We start from the raw sequence: 19,547 nt of genomic DNA on the forward strand, positions 1-19,547 counted from the left end.
AAAACCTGTTAGATTTACCCCGCAGCTGAATTATATGTTATGTTTAACCACTAAAGACACATCAGAGCCAGCGGCACATATCAGAAGGTCTATCCAAGGTGAGGCTGCCTCTGGGCGGATAGATGATCACTGAGCTCTCCCTGATCGTGTGGAGCTCACCGTCTCAGAGATCGGCGAAACACATTTTTAAATAGGCGCTGTCTTTATAAATAAACAACAGATTTGAGTTTTAAACAACTACATTCTCGCCTGAAATACTTTTAAAATTACATTTCATGACACAATAACAGTAATATTTTGAAAATGTTGATCCGAATAAATGGTGGTTGAACTCAACCAATGCTGCGTCAACTCAACCAATCAGGATGTTTAGCGCCAAAGTCCCGCCCCCGAAAGTTCCTGAACTTTAAAAAAGTACCACCTCGCCAGCAGGGACTTTCTGGGGGGCATTTTTTTACCCGGAACTTTTATTTAGTTCCTGGTTCCTGCGGTGGAAACACACCAAGTACCGGACCAAGTCCCTAGTTCCTGGGTAAAGTTCCTGCGGTGGAAACGCGGCTTTAGGTACTACTTTTGCAGCCGGGTTTTTCAGGGTTAACATAACACGTGTTTCCGCTCCAGTCCTGCAGGAGGCGGTATAACATCACAACTGTAAACAGAACATGGCAGCTCCAGTAGAGCCGAGATTGTCCGTAACCGCGTTCCGTCGTTACCGGTTATTGTAGGTCAGTCGTTTCTGGCGTGAGCTTGAAATGTGAATCCAGAAATGTCATGAAGTGAATCTGAAGAAAGCAAGCAGCGTTCATATCTGCTGAATCGCTTGGTCTCGATGGCATGAATCACCTCAGTGTGAGCAGAGGTTTTGTTCAGACAGAAGTTGATCCGTCCGGTTTGCCCTACAGAGGCCTGCGCTGTTACACATAACCGCGGGATCAATGATCCACCGCAAAGTACTGGCTCGGTTTTTATTTTGATCACATTAGAGTTGCAACAATGAGAAAGGACGTGAGGATATTACTTGTCGGAGAACGTAAGCGAATTAATTCAGTTCAATTATTAGAGTGTCAATTAACTTACTGGCTTCTGTTACTGAACTGATTTGCATATCTCTAGTCAGTGTGCGCTGCTGTTCACTGTTGAACACATATTTTAACAAACATTTTTATTCAGCCGTATGAGATATTAAAGCTAGAAATAAGGTATTAAGCACTGGTGTAACGTTAAGTTTTAAATGTTGTCCACATTGACTTCAGTAATTAAAAACATCCTTTTATATACATGCACGTGTATTGTTTGTCAATCTACTGACAGAACTGCAGTTTTTGAACATATTTGACCGATCTGCAGGCTGATGTTACACACGGGAGCGTCATCCTTTAATCTATTTGTTGTTAGTTTAGTTACCTTCACCCATGTTTATCAGGGTTATTTATAAGAGTTTTCTCCAGAAAGGTCAGCCAGAATAGTACGTGTCCATGTAAACGTACTGCTCACCAATGCCAATCAACTTCAGACACCTGCTCAGTCTGGTCATTTAATATTGCTCTTAACCTTTTTTTTATATATATTTATTTATTATTATTATTTTTATTTTAACATCGTGCAAGTGTTTAGATTTAGATGGGAACATTCAGAGTATAACATACTGATCACTTTTATATTTGAAAATATCAGAACCAGGATTGTTATCAGCTGAAACTCAAGATTAAATAAATGTAAAAAAAAAAAAAAAAAAAGTAATAATAAAATAAAACAATTTTTTTAGGAAGTTGACAAGGCTGTGTTTCTCGTTCTTATTTAAAGTCCTAAACTAATTAAAACTAATAAAAATTGTAGAAACATTTAAAAAAAGAAAAATAAACGCAGAACAGAATTACTTTAAAATGAAAATGGAGAAAAATATTAATAAAAGCTTCAATTGCTTCTCTCATTGATATGATAATAACACTGATCGGAACCCGTTCATAGGTTTGTGTTTGTGTTCAACAAAGATTTATATATATATATATATATATATATATTTTTTTTTTTTTTTTTAAGTAGTCTTTTAATATGAGGTCATAAAAGCTGCATGGTTGGTATTGAAATGAAACAACTTAAAATGTGTGAACCACCCTTTTATAAAGACACCCAAACCTGTTAATCATTTGGTGCTATTAATAGATCTAGAACACAGTGGTCATTGTGGAATTCTTCTTCTTCACAGCCAAAGTGGGGAAGACATCCCTGATCATGTCACTCGTCAGTGAGGAGTTCCCTGATGAGGTACAGTCATGCACTGAAATGACTCCAGTTCAAAAGAAACAATTCTAGTCAATTTAATACTTGTCCAAATGGCAGATGCATTGCATTAGTATTGTGTTTCTCATGAAAAGGTTCCTCTCAGAGCTGAAGAGATCACTATTCCAGCTGATGTCACACCTGAGAGAGTGCCCACTCATATAGTGGACTATTCAGGTACAGATACATGTATCTCTGTATGAGGAGACTTATATAGCCTGCATTGCTGTTCTTGTGTCATTGCCACAACTAGGGCTGTGCATTATGGGGAAAAGATCGAATTGCGAATGGTTGTTCTTTTTCTTTTTTAACAGAGATCGTGATTTGATTTGCGATGTAATGTGTGTGTATATATATATATATATGTATGCATGTGAAAAGCGAACATGCAATAAGGGATACTCTGGATATGCATTGTGACTCAGCTCTTGCAAATTATATTTTTTGTTCATTGTCTGTCTTTTCAATGCTAAAGTTACATAACGTTTTTCTTTTATATATATATAGAGAGAGAGAGAGAGAGAGAGAGAGAGAGGGAGTATAGAGGAAGTTGTGGCCTAGTGGTTAGAGAGTTTGACTCCTAACCCTAGGGTTGTGGGTTCGAGTCTTGGGCCAGCAAACCACAACTGAGGAGCCCTTGAGCAAGGCACTGAACCCCCAATTTTTTTTTTCTCTCTGCAGACAAGATTATAATAGTGTAACTACTTTTACAGAATTAACTTAATTACTGAATTTCTCTGGAAAGATAGATTTATATATATATATATATATATATATATATATATATATATATATATATATATATATATATATATATATATATATATATATATATAAAGAACTGTATTTCTTTAGTCAATTTAGGGTTAAGGTTAGGCGAATATAACCGAGCGTTACGAAACGGACTGTGTGAGTGCGACTAGTGTGAACGGCTCGTCTGTGACGCGGGATTCGCGCCGCGTGGGGAAGAGAGGGGTCAGTATGAGAAGCATTCAGAGACACAGGCTGTGTGTGCGATCTTCTGAATTGGGAATAGCGAACATGCAATAAGGGATGCTCTTGATATGCATTGTGCTCTTGCAAATTATCTTTTTTGTTTGTTGTCTGTCTTTTCAAAGCTAAAGTTACATAACGGTTTTCTTTAGTTTTAATTTGCCTAACTATTGATCTGACACTGTAGATGCCATAATCCCACTCTGCTTCTCTCCTGCTTTCTGTTTTTTTTTCTCTTTTTTTTTTTAATGGTGGGCGTTTACACAGTTGGCTAGAGCAGACCTGATTGGGGAGAACGGAGGTGCTCTCAAACTATTGGTTTTTAAGACTGTCACTCAAGGCTGCAGTCATGCATATGCTCTGGAACAGAGTAATATCGCGTCCACATCGCAGGCTTTTGCAATTAGCAAATCGCAAAGTCTCAAATCGCGATTTCGATTCGATTTCGATTAATCCCACAGCCCTAGCCACAACCTTTTCCTAAAGTAGTTATTCCTCTGTGTTTTAATCTCTCCTTTCATATTGTTGATCCCAAAGAAGCAGAACAGTCAGATGAGCAGCTTTACCAAGAAATATCAAAGGTGGGGCTGGATTTAGTCTCTGTTTACACAATTTAGTTTGATTTTATGGTCTTATTCTCCTCCCTAATGTTTTCTCTCTCCACACAGGCCAATGTTATATGCATTGTATATTCAGTAAACAACAAGAAATCAATTGAAAAGGTAAGTCTTGTTTTATTGCATGGCAAAAAAACATACAAAAATGCAACCTCCCTTCTGTAGCCACCGATCAAAATACATGCCTTGCTATATAACTTCTGAGTTTTCTTTTGTTTTTTATCTCTCCTCTTATTGGTTTTCTGTAGGTGACGAGTCATTGGATTCCCCTCATCAGTGAAAGAACAGATAAGGACAGCAGGTGTGTGGCGTCCTGCCGGGTTCTTGGAGACCTCGGGTCTCTTGAAGTAGTGTTGAGATGTCATGTACAACAAAAATAAGATGCACTGTATTTTTGCTTAATTATATTTGCATAAACAGGGCTCAGGGCTAAGGATTTCTTCTACTGGCCCAGTGGTTCAAATTAAACTTTTGATGCTGCAGCAAAAAATGCTAGTCTAACTAATATACATTTCAAACATTATTTGATTAAACTTAAATGTCTTACATAGCCTTATGTTAAGTGTGTGACTTTTAGGTATTCTGTTTTCATTATGAATTTATCTGCTGACAATGGCGTAAAAAAAAAAACCTAATATATATAAGACAAACATTATTTAAGACAAGTCAGTAATGAAAGAATATTAAAATAATAATAATAGTATAAAGAATAAATTACCATCAATAGCACAATTAAATACAACAGAATCATCAGTTTTGTGATGAATGTCTTTCACACTGGCCCTGTGCCAGCTGAGCTATTCTTATTGTCGAGGTCTGATAATATAACTATGTAATATTGGTTAAACGTCTGCTAAATAAATAAATGTCAATAACTGTTTGTTAGTGTCAGTTCAGCAAATATCTATAATCTCTAACAATGTTTCCATGTACTCACTGCATAGTGTACATAAACTTCAGTTTTTCATTTATTTCTTTACTTTTATTTGCTTTGTTCTTGCCATGAAGACAGCCCTTCTACTTTGAAAAATATAGACTATAAAAAAACATACAATTATTTATATTTGGATAATTATATAAAAACAATTACTTATAATGTAATACTGGTAAAATGCTTTCTATTATCTGATTTAATATTTAGAGGCTTCTATAAGGAAGTCATTCTTAGGCTGGTTTCCTGAGCAACACTGATGACATTTCTCTTGTTTTTGTTGTTGTTGTTTTGATTGCGCAAAGGCACAGGGAAATTACACACATGATTCAAGTATTGTGTCCGAAGCTATTAAATGTTTTAATCCTGTCTTGTGACAGAGTGCCATTGATCCTGGTGGGGAATAAATCTGACCTGGTGGAGCACAGCAGCATGGAGACCATCCTGCCCATCATGAACCAGTACTCTGAGATTGAGACTTGTGTGGAGGTGAGGGACGGACACACTCACTCACAGTGTGCTTCTCATCTAAATGTAGGTGACGGCGTGCTGTACATGCCTCAGCGAGACTGAGTGTGTGCAGAGGCACACTAGTGTTATGGTGGAGAGTGACATCACCCGTTGGGTCATGTGACCGTCGCTCGTTCCTGCTTTACTAGAGGCATTGGTTTCAGTCTAAAAGGAAAGACAGAGCTCTTACACTTGAGAGTCCAGTGAATGCAAATTAAATCAGTCATTTATTCCTGAGCACATTAAGCTTTACTTGATTTGTATGACTATGTATCAAGTTTATTTTTTTGTAAGGTATCTCTTAGAAGGTGCAGGTCTGCCTGTATTTGTTTGATTTCAGATTATCTTTTTTTTTTTTTTGGTGGGGGGAAAAAAGAAAGTACATGTCAAACAAAATTAACCTGAATGGCTTTGCAAACGAAAAGTATGTAAATAATTTATTGTAATATTTTAGGCATGTTCTTATATATCAGGCTTCAAATGCGAGTTTTATATAAATTCAGTTTTATATAAAAATTTACATGATCCTTTCTCCTTTTAAAAAAAACCCTGTCTGACACCAAAACAATGATTTAGTGTTTACAATTTATTTCTAAATTCATTAAAATGATTAAATCTTTTTAAATCAAAAGTGTTTATAAGTAGAGGAAAAGAAATAGAAATAATAAATAATATTTTTTCTCAGATTTTATATATATGGAAGACATACAGTAAACCATGATGTTCTTTTCTGATATAATGACTTTTTTCATTCTCAGTGTTCAGCCAAAAGCCTGAAGAATATCTCCGAGTTGTTCTACTACGCCCAGAAGGCTGTTCTACACCCGACAGGACCGCTGTACTCTCCAGAAGAGAAAGAGGTCAAATATAACTTCAGTGGGACTGCTGGGCCTGTTAATCTGACCACTTTATATTACAAAGAAGAACATCCAAATTGATCTGTGATGTATTTTGTAGTAATGAGTTTCTGTTTGTTCTCCAGATGAAGCCTTCTTGCATCAAAGCACTTACTCGCATTTTTACAGTATCAGACCTGGACAACGACGGCATTCTAAACGATAATGAGCTCAATTTCTTCCAGGTGAGATCAGTTTTCTTCAGCGCTTTGTGCTCAAATCGCTGTGGTAGTTTAATACTTCCTTAAACAAGTGACAGGAGAGCTTGTTTACACACACAGCTGCACAAACTGCACCTGAATGAGAGCGTCATATTTTCTGTTGATGATAGTTGAATTTGCCTTGCAGAGAACTTGTTTTAACATACCCCTGGCACCTCAAGCCCTGGAGGACGTGAAGAATGTTGTGCGGAAAAATATGTTGGATGGGGTAAAAGACAGTGGCCTCACACTGAAGGGTGAGCGGCGTAGGAAGACAAATGTGTGTGTGTGTGTGTGTGTGTGTGTATATATATATATATATATATATATATATATATATATATATATATATATATATATATATATATATATATATATATATATATATATATATGCAAAATGTGAATTCCTCATATTCCTTGATTTATCAGGTTCTGTTGTGTCTGATGTTCTCTGTTCTCTAGGTTTCCTGTTCCTTCATACACTTTTTATTCAGAGAGGGAGGCATGAGACCACATGGACTGTGCTCAGGAGGTTTGGTTATGATGACGACCTGGAGCTGACCCAGGAATACCTGTTTCCACTGTGAGTCCCACTCCAGAGCCAGCACTACAACTTTACATGGGTCATGTGACATCAATAGCTCATCTCTGGTTGGATCACATTTTTTTGTAGATCTGTTTGGCAAAGAAACACACCCGTTCAAATTGTGGTTTTCTAATTAGTTCGGAATTCTAACCTGTTTGTTTTTCTAGGTTCAAAATACCTCCAGACTGCACTACAGAGCTCAACCACAACGCCTACCTCTTCCTCCAGAGCGTCTTTGACAAGTATGACAAAGTGAGCTCAGCCAAGTGCAATTGAGTTTCCCAAACAGCTGCAGTTCATAAGAATGGCTATCTAACTTCAGACAGAGCATGCGTGAAGACGATTGAACCCGTTCTATTTATAACCAACTGGCTTTTTGTTTATTTTCATAATGCAAGGGTGTGTTTTATGACACCTTCTTGTAGGAGGACTTGTCAGGGGCCATTTACAGGCATTTTTAAAAGTTGCCTTAAGAAAAAATAGTGGGACATGATGCAAAAATGAAAGAGAGCCATGTATAAAAAGCTAAAAAAAAAAACAATGTTGATGAACACAAGAATTTACCTGTAAGAATGCCTTATTGAATTAATCTATGCTTCTTCTTTTTTCCTCCCCGAATTGTCTGTGTATTAGGATCGAGACTGTGCACTGTCTCCAGATGAGCTGAAGGATTTGTTCAAGGTCTTTCCCTACATGCCCTGGGGTCCTGATGTCAACAACACAGTCTGCACCAATGAGCAGGGCTGGATCACTTACCAAGGCTACCTTTCCCAGTGGACGTGAGTACTTGAATACTTGAAAATGGATAAAGATGGACTTTTTGATAGTTGTGTTCGTTTGAATGAATGACTTGAACATGATTTATTTCAATTTCAGGCTAACAACGTACCTGGATGTGCAGCGATGTTTAGAGTACCTGGGTTATCTTGGTTACTCTATTATTCAAGAACAGGAGTCACAGGCAGCCGCTATCACAGGTAAGAGTGTTTTAGCATATAGCTTAAGTTGTTCATTCATAATTAAGGCTGATTTATGATTCATTAATGTGTCCTTTCCTGTGCAGTCACAAGGAATAAGCGCATCGACCTGCAGAAGAAACAGACCCAGCGCGGTGTTTTCCGCTGTAATGTCCTAGGGGCGCGAGACAGCGGTAAAAGTGGCTTTCTGCAGGCTTTCCTAGGCAGGAACCTTGCGGTGAGTCCAAATGCCTCACAGGAGCATCTAGAGTTTTGAATTTGACTGAATTTGACTCTCCTTTTTCATATTGCAGCGTCAGAAGAGGATAAGAGAAGACCGCAAGTCTTACTATGCCATCAGCACCACTTATGTTTATGGACAAGAGAAATATCTGCTTGTAAGCTGAAGTTCTGTTGCGTTGTCCATGAACGTATAGTCCTCTTCATGTCTGGCCAGTGCTGATTGGTTTTCTCTCTCTTTCTCAGCTGCACGAGGTGCTGCCGGACTTTGAGTTCCTCTCTGAGGCTGATCTGGCTTGTGATGTTGTTTGCTTGGTGTATGACATCAGTAACCCACGCTCTTTTGAGTACTGCGCTAAAGTCTACAAGGTCAGCATATAAATATAAGTCAGTTTCATACTATCTTGGAGCTCTAGTTTGGTTATGCAATTATTTGTTCTTTATTTAATATCACTTTGATAAGAAAAAGTAATTATAATAATTCTAAAGCGATTTTTTTAATTGTTTTGAGTCTCTTATGCTCACCAAAGCTGCATTTCTTTGATAAAATGTACAGAAAAATAGTAATATTGTTAAATGTTTTTGCTGAATTTCAGCATAATTTCTCCTGTCTTCAGTGTCACATGATCCTTCAGAAATAATTCTAATAAATCTGATTTGCTGCACAAGAAAGATTAAATGTGAAACACTCATATGAATGTTGAAAACAGTTGTGCTGCCATGTTTGTGGAAACTCTGATAAATATATTTTTTCTTTAATAGAATGTTCAAAAGAACAGCATTTATTTGAAATATATTTTTTTTTTTTGTCATTTTTGTCATTCTTTACTGTCTATTATCAATATAATGCATTGTTGCTGAATACCCCCCCCCCCCTTATCGTCCAAAAAAAGCAGCAAAAACTATTGATTGTCCAGTAATAACCTTGGTTCTCTTAGATGTTATCGCAAAAGCTTTGTTTGCTTGTTTGTCAGTTTATTGTGAATCAGTTAAAGCTCAATGGCTCAACAGTCACTAATGAACTGAAAAAAATATATGATTTGTTTGGGATCTTTTTAAGCTCAATAAAAACAAAAAGTAACCCCTCGTGCTATTACACTGGTTATGGGTTTAACACTGTCATGTTTTTTTTTTTACAGAAACACTTCTTGGACAGCAAGACTCCCTGTGTGATTATTGCTGCCAAGTCGGACCTGCATGAAGCCCCTCAGTACTACAGTCTGTCCCCGCTGGATTTCTGTCGGAAACACAAGCTTCACCCTCCACAGCTGTTCACCTGCAACACAGACGAAGCACCCAGCAAAGACATCTATACCAAACTCACCACTATGGCCATGTATCCGTGAGTACACAGCTCCTTATTTAACCCGAGTCACCTCCTCCACTCTCTGCTACTCCTGTTAGGTCATGACTGGCTCCTTGGACTCTCCCTCTTTGGCTTGTCCTTGTCTCCTTTTGTGTTTCTAAAGCTGTTATGTATTATAGTAGCAGCTAGTTACAGTATGTTTTTAATGCAGTATCTTGAAAAGCTGATCTTGCATTGGTTCGGCTTCAGAGACATTCAAGTGTCATTTAATCTGAGGTCTTTTAATATAGTGCATAACAATTTCTGGTTTCATTTGTTCTGCAGAGGCTGGTGGTAAGCTTGGTACCAGTTCTTTCCTAAGGCGGTGTATGAGAACTTAAGTTTAAATGGTAACTGATTTGACTCATCCTTGCTTTAGGCACAAATGTGGCCACTTGGTTCATATGAGCACTTCCTTTTTGGTGGCATATCTTCCAGAGTCTTTCTGAGCAGTTGATCTCTTAGATTTGTTAGATCTTCTGATCTTTTCATTTGTTTGGTTCGCCCTTTTCGTCTTTGCTTTGCATCTCTTTACATCTTGTTAGCAGTCTCCCTGTCTGTTCCTCCCTCTCTAACCATCTCGTGTTTCTCAGCAATCGTTTAGAAAGCTTTTTTTTTTAGGACTAACTGGTCATATGCAGTGATCTGACCTCTAAACTTCCTGGTTTGTTTCAGATTGTGCCTGTATTTGAATGACTAACATGTCCAACCTGTTGCTGCTAATATAGTGTTTCATCTAAAACAAAAGCTTCTCTTCCCATTATTGTTTGGTGCTTTGATGGATAGTATTTCATACTTTAAAACCACCAAATAACCAGTAATCAAAGGTGCCATTTGTCATTAATAAGCTGGAGTGTGTATGTTTACAGCATGTGGTGAGCAGTGGGGTACACTGGGATGATCCTGTCAAGGGGGGCGGTTGTTGAACTGCCATGCCGTGTGCATAAAGTTGAGACCTTTTATACAAGATGTGGGCACGTTTCTATTGGCTCATGCAATCAGCTTTGCAGAGGACTTTTGTGTCTGTGTGTAACCGGTAAAGGCCCAGCTTACTGGGGTGCAAGGTGCCAATTTAAATGGAGACTTTACGATCAAATAAGGATTCTCCTTGACTGGTTTTCATTGAGGTGGTTAAATGAAATTAATTTCTTCTTTTACGTTTATTTTTTCTCACCACATCCTTAAAGGAACACTCCACCGTTTTTTGAAATAGGGCTTATTCACATTATTTCCTACATTTAGATAGGTGGGCAAATGCATTTTTGTGTCAGTGCATGCATTGTTTTAGTTTGACTGGGTCGGCGTTAGCTTAGCTTAGCACAATGAATTGAATCCTTTGTTGCCAGCTAGCATGGCCGGAGTAAAAGTGATCAAAAAAAAAAACCCACCTAATTACTTCTTGTGGCCTGCGTATTCACAACGAGTACAAATAGCGATCCAGATTAACACTAGGCGATTTCCTAGGCAGATATTGACTTGGGACTATATTATGGGGAAGCACAGGCGAATCACTGCTACTTCGGCGCAGAGAATCACGAAACACATGAAAACATCAACTCCATGTGAATACAGGTATAATATGGGTCGATCTATATATGCGTCATTATTAAAATAATCACTTACTCTGTGGACAGCTGTCCATTTGGTCCATTCGGCGTGGGGCGTTTTTTCCAGTTCACTTTGTCACACCGGAAAAAAAAATCGAGTAACGTTACTGCAGAATGGATCAGCGCCGTGAAATCCTCTGTAGATGTGACACAACTTCGGGCACGCTCATCTTGATCTGACGTGTTGAGCCTGGTCATCAATGGCAAAAACATGTCCCACTCTCTACAGCACAGACACTCTATTTCCGTCGGTTATAGATTGGCATATTCCCCCACATTCACACCACCAGTTCATGTTGGCTCTCATCCTCACGTCCTCAGGCAGTTGAGCGATCTCAACCTCCTCCTCCTGTCGTTCTATTTCCAAAGCACGCAGCTCGTCTTCTGTAAACTCTGGTTCAAATAGGTATGGTTCTGGTTCTTGACTGTCTGAGAAGTCACCCTCTTCGTCTCTCTCAAAATCAGCCATGTTCATCGCCATTCGTGTACTGTAAGGAAAATAGCCAGGCAGCTACTATTCACGCCGGTATGTTGACGGAAGTCGTGGGATTTAATGCGTTGCGTGATTCTCTGCGCTGAAGTGGCAGTGCTTCGCCTAAGCAGCAGTGCTTCGCCTGTGCTTCCCCATAATATAGTCCCAAGTCAATATCTGCCTAGGAAATCGCCTAGTGTTAATCTGGATCGCTATTTGTACTCGTTGTGAATACGCAGGCCACAAGAAGTAATTAGGTGGGGTTTTTTTTTATTTTTTTGATCACTTTTACTCAGGCCATGCTAGCTGGCAACAAAGGATTCCATTCATTGTGCTAAGCTAAGCTAACGCCGACCCAGTCAAACTAAAACAATGCATGCACTGACACAAAAATGCATTTGCCCACCTATCTAAATGTAGGAAATAATGTGAATAAGCCCTATTTCAAAAAACGGTGGAGTGTTCCTTTAAAATGTCTGCCATTGCCTGATCTGATCTGTGGTGATTGCTCAATATGAACTTATTTGTTGAATTTGTAGAATGTCATCTTCATTGCTTTGATGACAGGCTTTTTTTCAGCTACGTATTTTCATAGGTTTCAAACACACAAACAACTTTGCTCTGTTAAAGCTGCAGTAGGTAACTTTTGTAAAAATATATTTTTTTTACATATTTATTAAACCTGTCATTATGTCCTGACAGTAGAATATGAGACAGATAATCTGTGAAAAAATCAAGCTCCTCTGGCTCCTCCCAGTGGTCCTATTGCCATTTGCAGGAATACATCGCTCCCGGTAAAAAACAACCAATATGAGCTGCGGTCCATAACTTTGTTTGTGTTCAAAATGTAGAAAAATGTATATAATAAGCGAGTACACCATGCATCCATCAATACTGAATCACTAGGGTACACCTGTACTAAGTGTTTATATTCAGACTATTTTAGATTGCTTCGGGGGCACCGCGGCGGAGTAACCCAGTACCTTTGTGATTCTTCTTAGACATAAACAGAGAGAAGTAGCTCCGGCTACTATGTTCTTCCGCAAGACGCAAGCAGTTCTGTTTATTAACCGCTAGAGCGTCAAAAGTTACCGACTGCAGCTTTAAACTGAAGTTTTGTGTCTCAGCCTTGATTTAGGATGTGCGGTGTAGATCTTTTTGAAACATATTTTTATACACCCTCTGGATTTGTGTTGGGTGGGTTTAATCTCACCAGAGACCTCCTCTTTATCATCTGAACGCTGTGCTTTTAAATATGTCCAGCCTTTGAAAACATTAACTGTCTCTCTCTTGCTTTCCCATTCTGCCTCTTTCCTCATTCCAGCAGCTTCTTTGTCTGTGTATATCAAGGGATGTCCATTAGGCATAACAACACACATTTTTATTAAGTATTAACACTATTATATGCTCATAATTGTCTATTAGTGTAAAGATTTTGCATGTGAAACAAAATTAATTCAATATTACATCATTTTTGTGGTTTTGAAAGCAATGAAACATACTTTAGTTTTAACAATGCATCATTATTGACAGTTGCATATTTGTAATGTATCATTATTGATTTACATCATTAATGAATTTGACTATTGTAATTCTTGTATCATGAAAATGAGAATTTGAGTGGAATTGTGCTTTCAAATAATAATGTATTTGCATATAATGGTATATAATTGATTTAAGGATGTTAATTGAAAATATTTTTTTCTAGCACTAGTTGCATTTAGACATTTGTCGTTGGTCATCTCACAAACCTTATGAGCACTCTCATATGTTTTATTAACAAACGTCCTCTTTTTTTTTTTTTTTTTTTCTCTCACTTTTGCTCTTTTACAGACACATGACCCAAGCTGACCTGAAAAGCTCTACGTTTTGGCTGAGGGCGAGTGTCGGTGCCACAGTGTTTGCTGTTCTTGGCTTCGCCGTGTACAAAGCTCTCCTCAAGCAGCGGTGATCAGTGCATCTCTGAGGAACTACAAAACCCCTGATTCCCTCATTCCATCCTTGTTTCATTTAGGAGAGAAGATTCCTAGTAATGGTTACATTTTGTATATTCAAAACTGCCTTTCCCGAACCAAGTGTTATAGGAACTCGCCTCATCAGCCATGTGGTGAATCAGGACATCTACAGTAATCGGGTTTTGTTTATGCACACTGTTTTCCTCAGGTCAGTATTAATTGGTGTGACCTATATTGAAAAGAGACAGTGGAGCTTTACTGATAGGTGACTGAACACTATGTATATATCTTACTGGACTCTCGAAGATCGTCTCTAGATAGTTGAACAAACCATATTTGAACTGTATCACACAGAGATACACTTGTGCTTGTTAGAGAAGCACTGAAACAAAGCCATTTCTCACAAGTAAAGGTCATTTAACCCTTTGTACGTCTCAGCTATGTTAATTTATTAGCCTTATCTCTGTCTTTTTTGCCATTGCTTGAAACATGCATATAACTATGGATTCTTTTATGCAATATTTGGTTTTTATTTTAGTAAGTTATGTTTGTCTTTCTTTTCTTTTCTACCCATGGCCTTTATAAAGATTATGCACAGGACAAAAAAAATGTTTATGAGTGAGGTTTTTTTTTCCCAAACCAGACTTATAAGGACCTGCTTGCTACATTATAAAGAAGACTATGAATTCTTCCCAACTAACAATCATGTAGAGACAACGTCATGTTTGTTCTGATGTTTCAGATCTCATGCATATGTAACTTTCAATGCAGTTTCCTTGTTCAAAACCATGGGATTGTTGCACCTGTTGGTTTTCAGACATTTACAATAAATAATGGTGTGAATAAATCTGTCTTGTGTTTGTTTCTGAGAGACTGTGCCTACTTCAATTATTCTTCATAGGGGTTTTTCTGTGTGTGTGTGTGTCCATTTTTTGAGTCTTTGCAATAAGAGGAAATCATTTAGTTATAAATAAATTAAACTGAGAACTGCTAAGAAAATTAAAAAGAACCTCCCCCATATTTTGGCATTTGACAAAGAACAGCATCTCTTTATTATACAAAGATCAGAAGGGAGGATGTGACAGTTTCAGGGGGAAGTTATGATGTTGATTTATGTTTATTGTAAAGTATGAACACTTTCAGCATACACCGAGCATGAGCATGTCGACTAGAGGAGTAGTGCCAGCTCCGCTCTGCCAGGGCTTTCTGAAGAAACGGAAAGACAAAATGGTATGTACATAATGTACATATTGCTAGTGTTTCATGTCTTATTTTCGTTTCAGTTTTAGACAGTGTCAAAACAGTTGTTGCTGAAAGCTTCAAATACTTGATTTTAAAAGTAGTTGTTGCTGAATACTTTTTCTCATTTTTACTGCGGAATTTATGCAATTATTATCAGTGTTGGGGAAAGTTACTTTTAAAAGTATTGCGTTGTAATATTGCATTACTCTCTAAAATAGTAAATAATTACGTTACTTTTTAATGGAAGGTAGTGGGTTATATTAATTTTGCGTTACTTTTTAAATGTGAGCATTGTTTTTAATATATGAAGTTTTATTTACAGCAAATGTACAGCCCTTTCACACCCAAAAAAATGTAATGAATAAACCTCAGGCTGAAGGAAAAGTAAATTCATGTCTGTACAGTAGAACACAGGAGAAGAAGGTTCAACACTTTTCAGCAATAAAAAAAACAATGAAGCACAATTGTTAGTTTATCTGAAGTCATTTTTGCTTATTAGTATGGTTGAACTGGTTCATCAAAGGTCAGCAGTAAAGACTTTAATAAATAAAATGAGTTTAGATACATGTGTGTTAATTATTGCAAGTTTTTGTCATATTCTGTTTTAATTCATTTTGATGAATACTAAATCAGTTTTTTTGATGAATTAATGCACATTCACGTTTAGTCTAGAACTACATCATGCTCACACAGCACACACACAATGCCTCTGTACTTGCGATTTCGCCCAATATGGGGACAGGAGACGTGTCAGTCAATAAATGGTAAAACAAAATAACTGGCATTAATTTTTTGAAAAGTAACTCTATTATAAAGATATTTTATTATAAATTAAAAAGTAATGCGTTACTTTACAAGTTACTTGAAGAAAAGTAATCTGATTACGTAACTCAAGTTACCCCCAACACTGATTACTACATAATATGTCCACCTGAGGAGATCTCTTTGCTCAGTGGTTTAATGTATTTTCCTCAGAGGCTTCGGTGGGTGACTTACTGGTTCAGGCTTTACAATACAACTCTTTTTTTCTACACTAAAAAACACGGGAGTGCTGTAAGTATTCAAGTGTTTGATTTAATATTTAAATTAGTATGGTGCATTGTGGACTTCTGATGCCATAGTTTGCATGAAGATATTACTGTATTTTTCTGCAATGTTTAAGATTTAAAAAATGGTGGCCCATCTGTTGAGGACCCTTGCTTTAGATTAAAAATAAAATTGAATGTTATTCGGCCAAAAGCTGTTGTTGCTATGATTAATCCACTGTTTCTCTTGAACTCCAACAGTTAGACCTCAGGGGCCAGTATTACATATATGAGGTAAAGTCGGTTTGTAATGTTTCATTGTGTGGATGCTGCTAAACTGGTCATTAGAAGGCCAAATAAGTGCTTCTCGTGTTAATGACATGTTCTCTTCACATGGCCAAACAGGTTCAGTCTGTGCGGGAGGTCAGCAGATCGGAGAACAATCGCTATCTATTTGAGATCACAATGAAAAATGGGAAGAAGAAAATGCTGGCGAGTTTTCATGTTGGTCAAGAGAGTGTCTGTAATCTGTGTTTGAGGATGTGGTCTACCAGTAACCACATGTGAACAATGTTACTTTGTTGAGACTAAGGCAGGGCGTAGGACGTAGTAGTTTTAAAAAAGGAACATGGATTGTGCTTGTTGTGACAGACAGAATTATGAATACTCTCTTTATGTCCATAAACATCTGTGAACTTTGTACTGTCAGGCTGCAGACACAGCTGATGTCAGGCAGGAGTGGATGGACCAGCTGTGGAAAGCCATGCTGCTCAATGGCCCAGACAGATCTGGATCTATCATCGATGGGTACCACTGCTCTTTATGACACTTCTCATCAGTGGTTGTTTTTGTATGAGATTTATAATGCTCTGAATGTGTTTTGTGTGTTATTGAGATTAGGGAGCTGGTGCCAGATAACAACCCTGAAATTCCTTCTAGCCGGAGTGAAGAGTCAAATAATGAGACCAGCAGCACTTCAGTGAACAGCACCCATCAAGAGTCCTTCACTGGTATGTCCCACATTTGGGATGCGACTTTCTCCACTTCTTCCTCCCATTGACTTTTGATTGTTTTCTGTAATACCTTTACTGTCAGGTCAAGTCGCCATTTTTTATACAATAGCCTACAGATTGCGTCAAAACAGCTTTACAGAGATTAACAGGAAATAGTCATTTCCAACTAAGCCATGGGGACAGTTCAGCTTCTGCTAAAAGCAGCTCTAAAAGACAATAGTGTCATTATTTATCTCAAGTCAGTTCAGATCAATAGAATAGGCAGCAATGTTGTTAGTTCAGTATTGATTCAGTTCAGTATAGTGTCGATGTTGCAGGAAGTGATTCAGCTGTAAAGCAGTTCTACAGAAAACAATAAAACAATAGTGCCACCATCCTGTTTAGTTCAGTTCATGTTTTGTTCTCATCCAGTGGTGTCGAGTCAACTCAGTCATATTGATAAGTGTTCAATAACAATCTCTTTGTTTCTCAAAAGTTTTGGTCTAATGGACTTTAAATGGAGGTACTGAAATCTCTTAAGGTTTCAGTAAAATATCATTTGTGTTTTGAAGATGAATGAAAGTCTTATGGGTTTGGAAGGACTTAAATAGGACAGATTCTTCATTTTGGGGGGAACCAGTTAATCCTTTTAGGAGATAAACATCCTCGTCAATCGTGTGTTTGGGAAACTTCCCAGGCAAAAGAACATTTGAAATACATTTATGGATATCGATGTATATTCCTACAAGAATCATTCTTACAATTTTTGTCCTCAGTTGCTGATAAGACACAAGACAGTTTGCACACAGGCAATGAAATGGAGCAAAGCACCGAGGAGTTTTTACTGACGGACTGTGACTACGATGTTTTACCATCTCGAAAATGTGTGTATAATGACTTTATTTTTGAGTTCAAATGTCTTCATGTATGTTTGCCTTGCCCACTGTATAATACTGAGTCATTGGTAAAATTATTGTATATTGCTTTAATCTGTTCCAAAAATGACTGATGAAGATTTCTAATGATTAATTGCAGTTGCTGAAGAAGCCCTTTATGACACTCCCCAATGGTCAACCAATGTGGGAGAACATGGTGGGCCTAAGTCTCTGCCGACTCTCATTATAGATTTACACGGTAAAAGTTCATATATTTAGCCCAGTGTGCTGAAATTGTTCTCCATTTACAGAAGTGGCTGATTGCATCTATGATTTCCCAAACCCTGTGATTAGAAAATTGACTGAACACACAATTGGTAAGATCTTGAAAATTACAGGATGACTGGTCATTCCTAAAATATTGGTGTTGACTCCTGTGAGCATGGCATAAAGAATATGGGATTTCTATGTGTCAGGGGAATAACTAGGTCATCTTAACGCACTTGCTATATTTTGTACCTGAAAATGAAATGTATTTACCAAACCAGTGGTCATGTTTTATTTTTTGCAGAATCTCACAGCAGTAGTGAGAGGCCTGAGAGTGGTGGTCTTCTAAATGACATGATAGCCTGTTTGGACAGTGAATCTGCTGCCTGGGTCAAACCTGCTCCTCCGTGATGGGTCAATTTGAGCAAGACTGGGATGATGATAAATGTTTGTTGTTGCCGTAATCCTTAATTTTGTTTGTCATACATCCGTTTTCCATTCAAACGGTCATCACTGTAGAACAATGACTGATTATTGCGGAATTTCAAACTGTCCTCGATCATCTAAGCTAAACAGTGAAGTGTCAATAACATGTCTTTTGTCTTGTCACAATTCAAAATAAATTTTAATCAAACCAATTAATCAATGTTTTTGGGATCATTAGAAAATCACAGGCAGGTGACTTTGGTCAGGGTTGGAGGAAAACTCTGCACTGCATTGGCCCTTCAGGCAAGATTGAGGCAGTGAGGTGTCCATAAAGCTTGTTTTAATTTAATTCTTAAATAATAAGAAATGGTCAAGCCTTGCCCAAGTGTCTTGCTCACCATCACTTGCTCACGTTCTTGAACAAATCAGTGGTGTTGGTATGCCAATGAGTCATGTAGATGCTACAGTTCAAGTCCATTAGCTCAATAGTCATCTGGATGGGTGTCTACCTGTGTCAAACAACGGAGTAGGTGTACTGTGTTTCATCATTCTCTGTTGTAAAAGGTCTCTTGATCCAGAAAGGATGTGCAAAACTTTGCCGTTATGCACAGTCAGAGTTATGCACAAACTATCGCCAGCAGAAACCAGAGTTGATACTCACTTTTGTGTTCATGAGTGAAGAGTTTGAACAGTCATACATCACAGGCTTTGTTGAAAACCTGCTGAAGGAAATTGACCTTTTGAAATTGACCTTTTGAAAGTAGCTTACACCCGTTTCAATGAGGATGTATTTGTTGCTCAACAGCTTGCACGACTGCTTTATGAAAACAAAACTTTTTAAGGAAGCCAAGATTTGGGCCAAAGAGCTAAGTCTCGTGTTCCACAGCAGCACACATACATACTTGACACACTGGGACTGTGGGACAATACAAAAAGTTGTTCTGCAGCAAACATGATGACATATGTTGAGAAAAACATTGAAATTCAACCAGAGGACATCACTGATATTACTGCTCTTAAAGGATCTTTTTTTCACATCGTTCAAGAGGAGGAGGCTTCACCATTAATGAGACAGATGAACATTTTCCAACTTGGAGGTGGTAACGTTACAATAGTCCTTTACCTGCTCT

At 37.8% G+C, this 19,547-nt stretch overlaps 2 protein-coding genes across 3 annotated transcripts; both read left to right on the forward strand.

The window, feature by feature from the left end:
* Positions 1-664: 664 nt before the first annotated feature.
* On the forward strand, positions 665-14,437 carry LOC127948496 (mitochondrial Rho GTPase 1-A-like). 2 transcript variants are annotated; one of them, XM_052544961.1, is made up of 19 exons: positions 665-1,030; positions 2,207-2,265; positions 2,376-2,457; positions 3,811-3,854; positions 3,942-3,995; positions 4,139-4,191; positions 5,202-5,310; positions 6,090-6,191; positions 6,314-6,412; positions 6,576-6,684; positions 6,892-7,012; positions 7,183-7,267; positions 7,649-7,794; positions 7,892-7,992; positions 8,079-8,209; positions 8,286-8,369; positions 8,458-8,580; positions 9,351-9,553; positions 13,469-14,437. In XM_052544961.1, the coding sequence occupies exons 1-19, from the start codon at positions 994-996 to the stop codon at positions 13,584-13,586; spliced, it is 1,860 nt and encodes a 619-aa protein (XP_052400921.1). In that variant the 5' UTR covers positions 665-993; the 3' UTR covers positions 13,587-14,437. The 2 variants fall into 2 exon arrangements, with proteins under 2 accessions (XP_052400921.1, XP_052400932.1); XM_052544972.1 differs by having other exon boundaries at positions 3,814-3,854.
* Positions 14,438-14,670: 233 nt separating this feature from the next.
* Positions 14,671-18,633, forward strand: LOC127942892 (uncharacterized). The gene is made up of 10 exons (XM_052538908.1): positions 14,671-14,820; positions 15,808-15,885; positions 16,119-16,151; positions 16,263-16,349; positions 16,567-16,664; positions 16,758-16,867; positions 17,626-17,733; positions 17,885-17,941; positions 18,036-18,101; positions 18,296-18,633. Exons 1-10 carry the CDS (start codon positions 14,704-14,706, stop codon positions 18,400-18,402), a joined length of 861 nt encoding a protein of 286 aa, XP_052394868.1. The 5' UTR covers positions 14,671-14,703; the 3' UTR covers positions 18,403-18,633.
* The last annotated feature ends 914 nt before the right edge of the window (positions 18,634-19,547 follow it).

The sequence above is a fragment of the Carassius gibelio genome, chromosome A3 (assembly GCF_023724105.1).
Source record: "Carassius gibelio isolate Cgi1373 ecotype wild population from Czech Republic chromosome A3, carGib1.2-hapl.c, whole genome shotgun sequence".
Classification (NCBI taxonomy): Eukaryota; Metazoa; Chordata; class Actinopteri; order Cypriniformes; family Cyprinidae; genus Carassius; species Carassius gibelio.

Coding starts and splice junctions, on each gene's coding strand:
- LOC127948496 (XM_052544961.1), top strand. CDS start 994: ATGAGAAAGGACGTGAGGATATTACTTGTCGGAGAAC. Junction 4,192..5,201: donor AGAACAGATAAGGACAGCAG/GTGTGTGGCGTC, acceptor GTCTTGTGACAG/AGTGCCATTGATCCTGGTGG. Junction 7,268..7,648: donor TCTTTGACAAGTATGACAAA/GTGAGCTCAGCC, acceptor TCTGTGTATTAG/GATCGAGACTGTGCACTGTC.
- LOC127942892 (XM_052538908.1), top strand. CDS start 14,704: ATGTTTATTGTAAAGTATGAACACTTTCAGCATACACCGAGCATGAGC. Junction 15,886..16,118: donor CTAAAAAACACGGGAGTGCT/GTAAGTATTCAA, acceptor GAACTCCAACAG/TTAGACCTCAGGGGCCAGTA. Junction 17,734..17,884: donor TGTTTTACCATCTCGAAAAT/GTGTGTATAATG, acceptor GATTAATTGCAG/TTGCTGAAGAAGCCCTTTAT.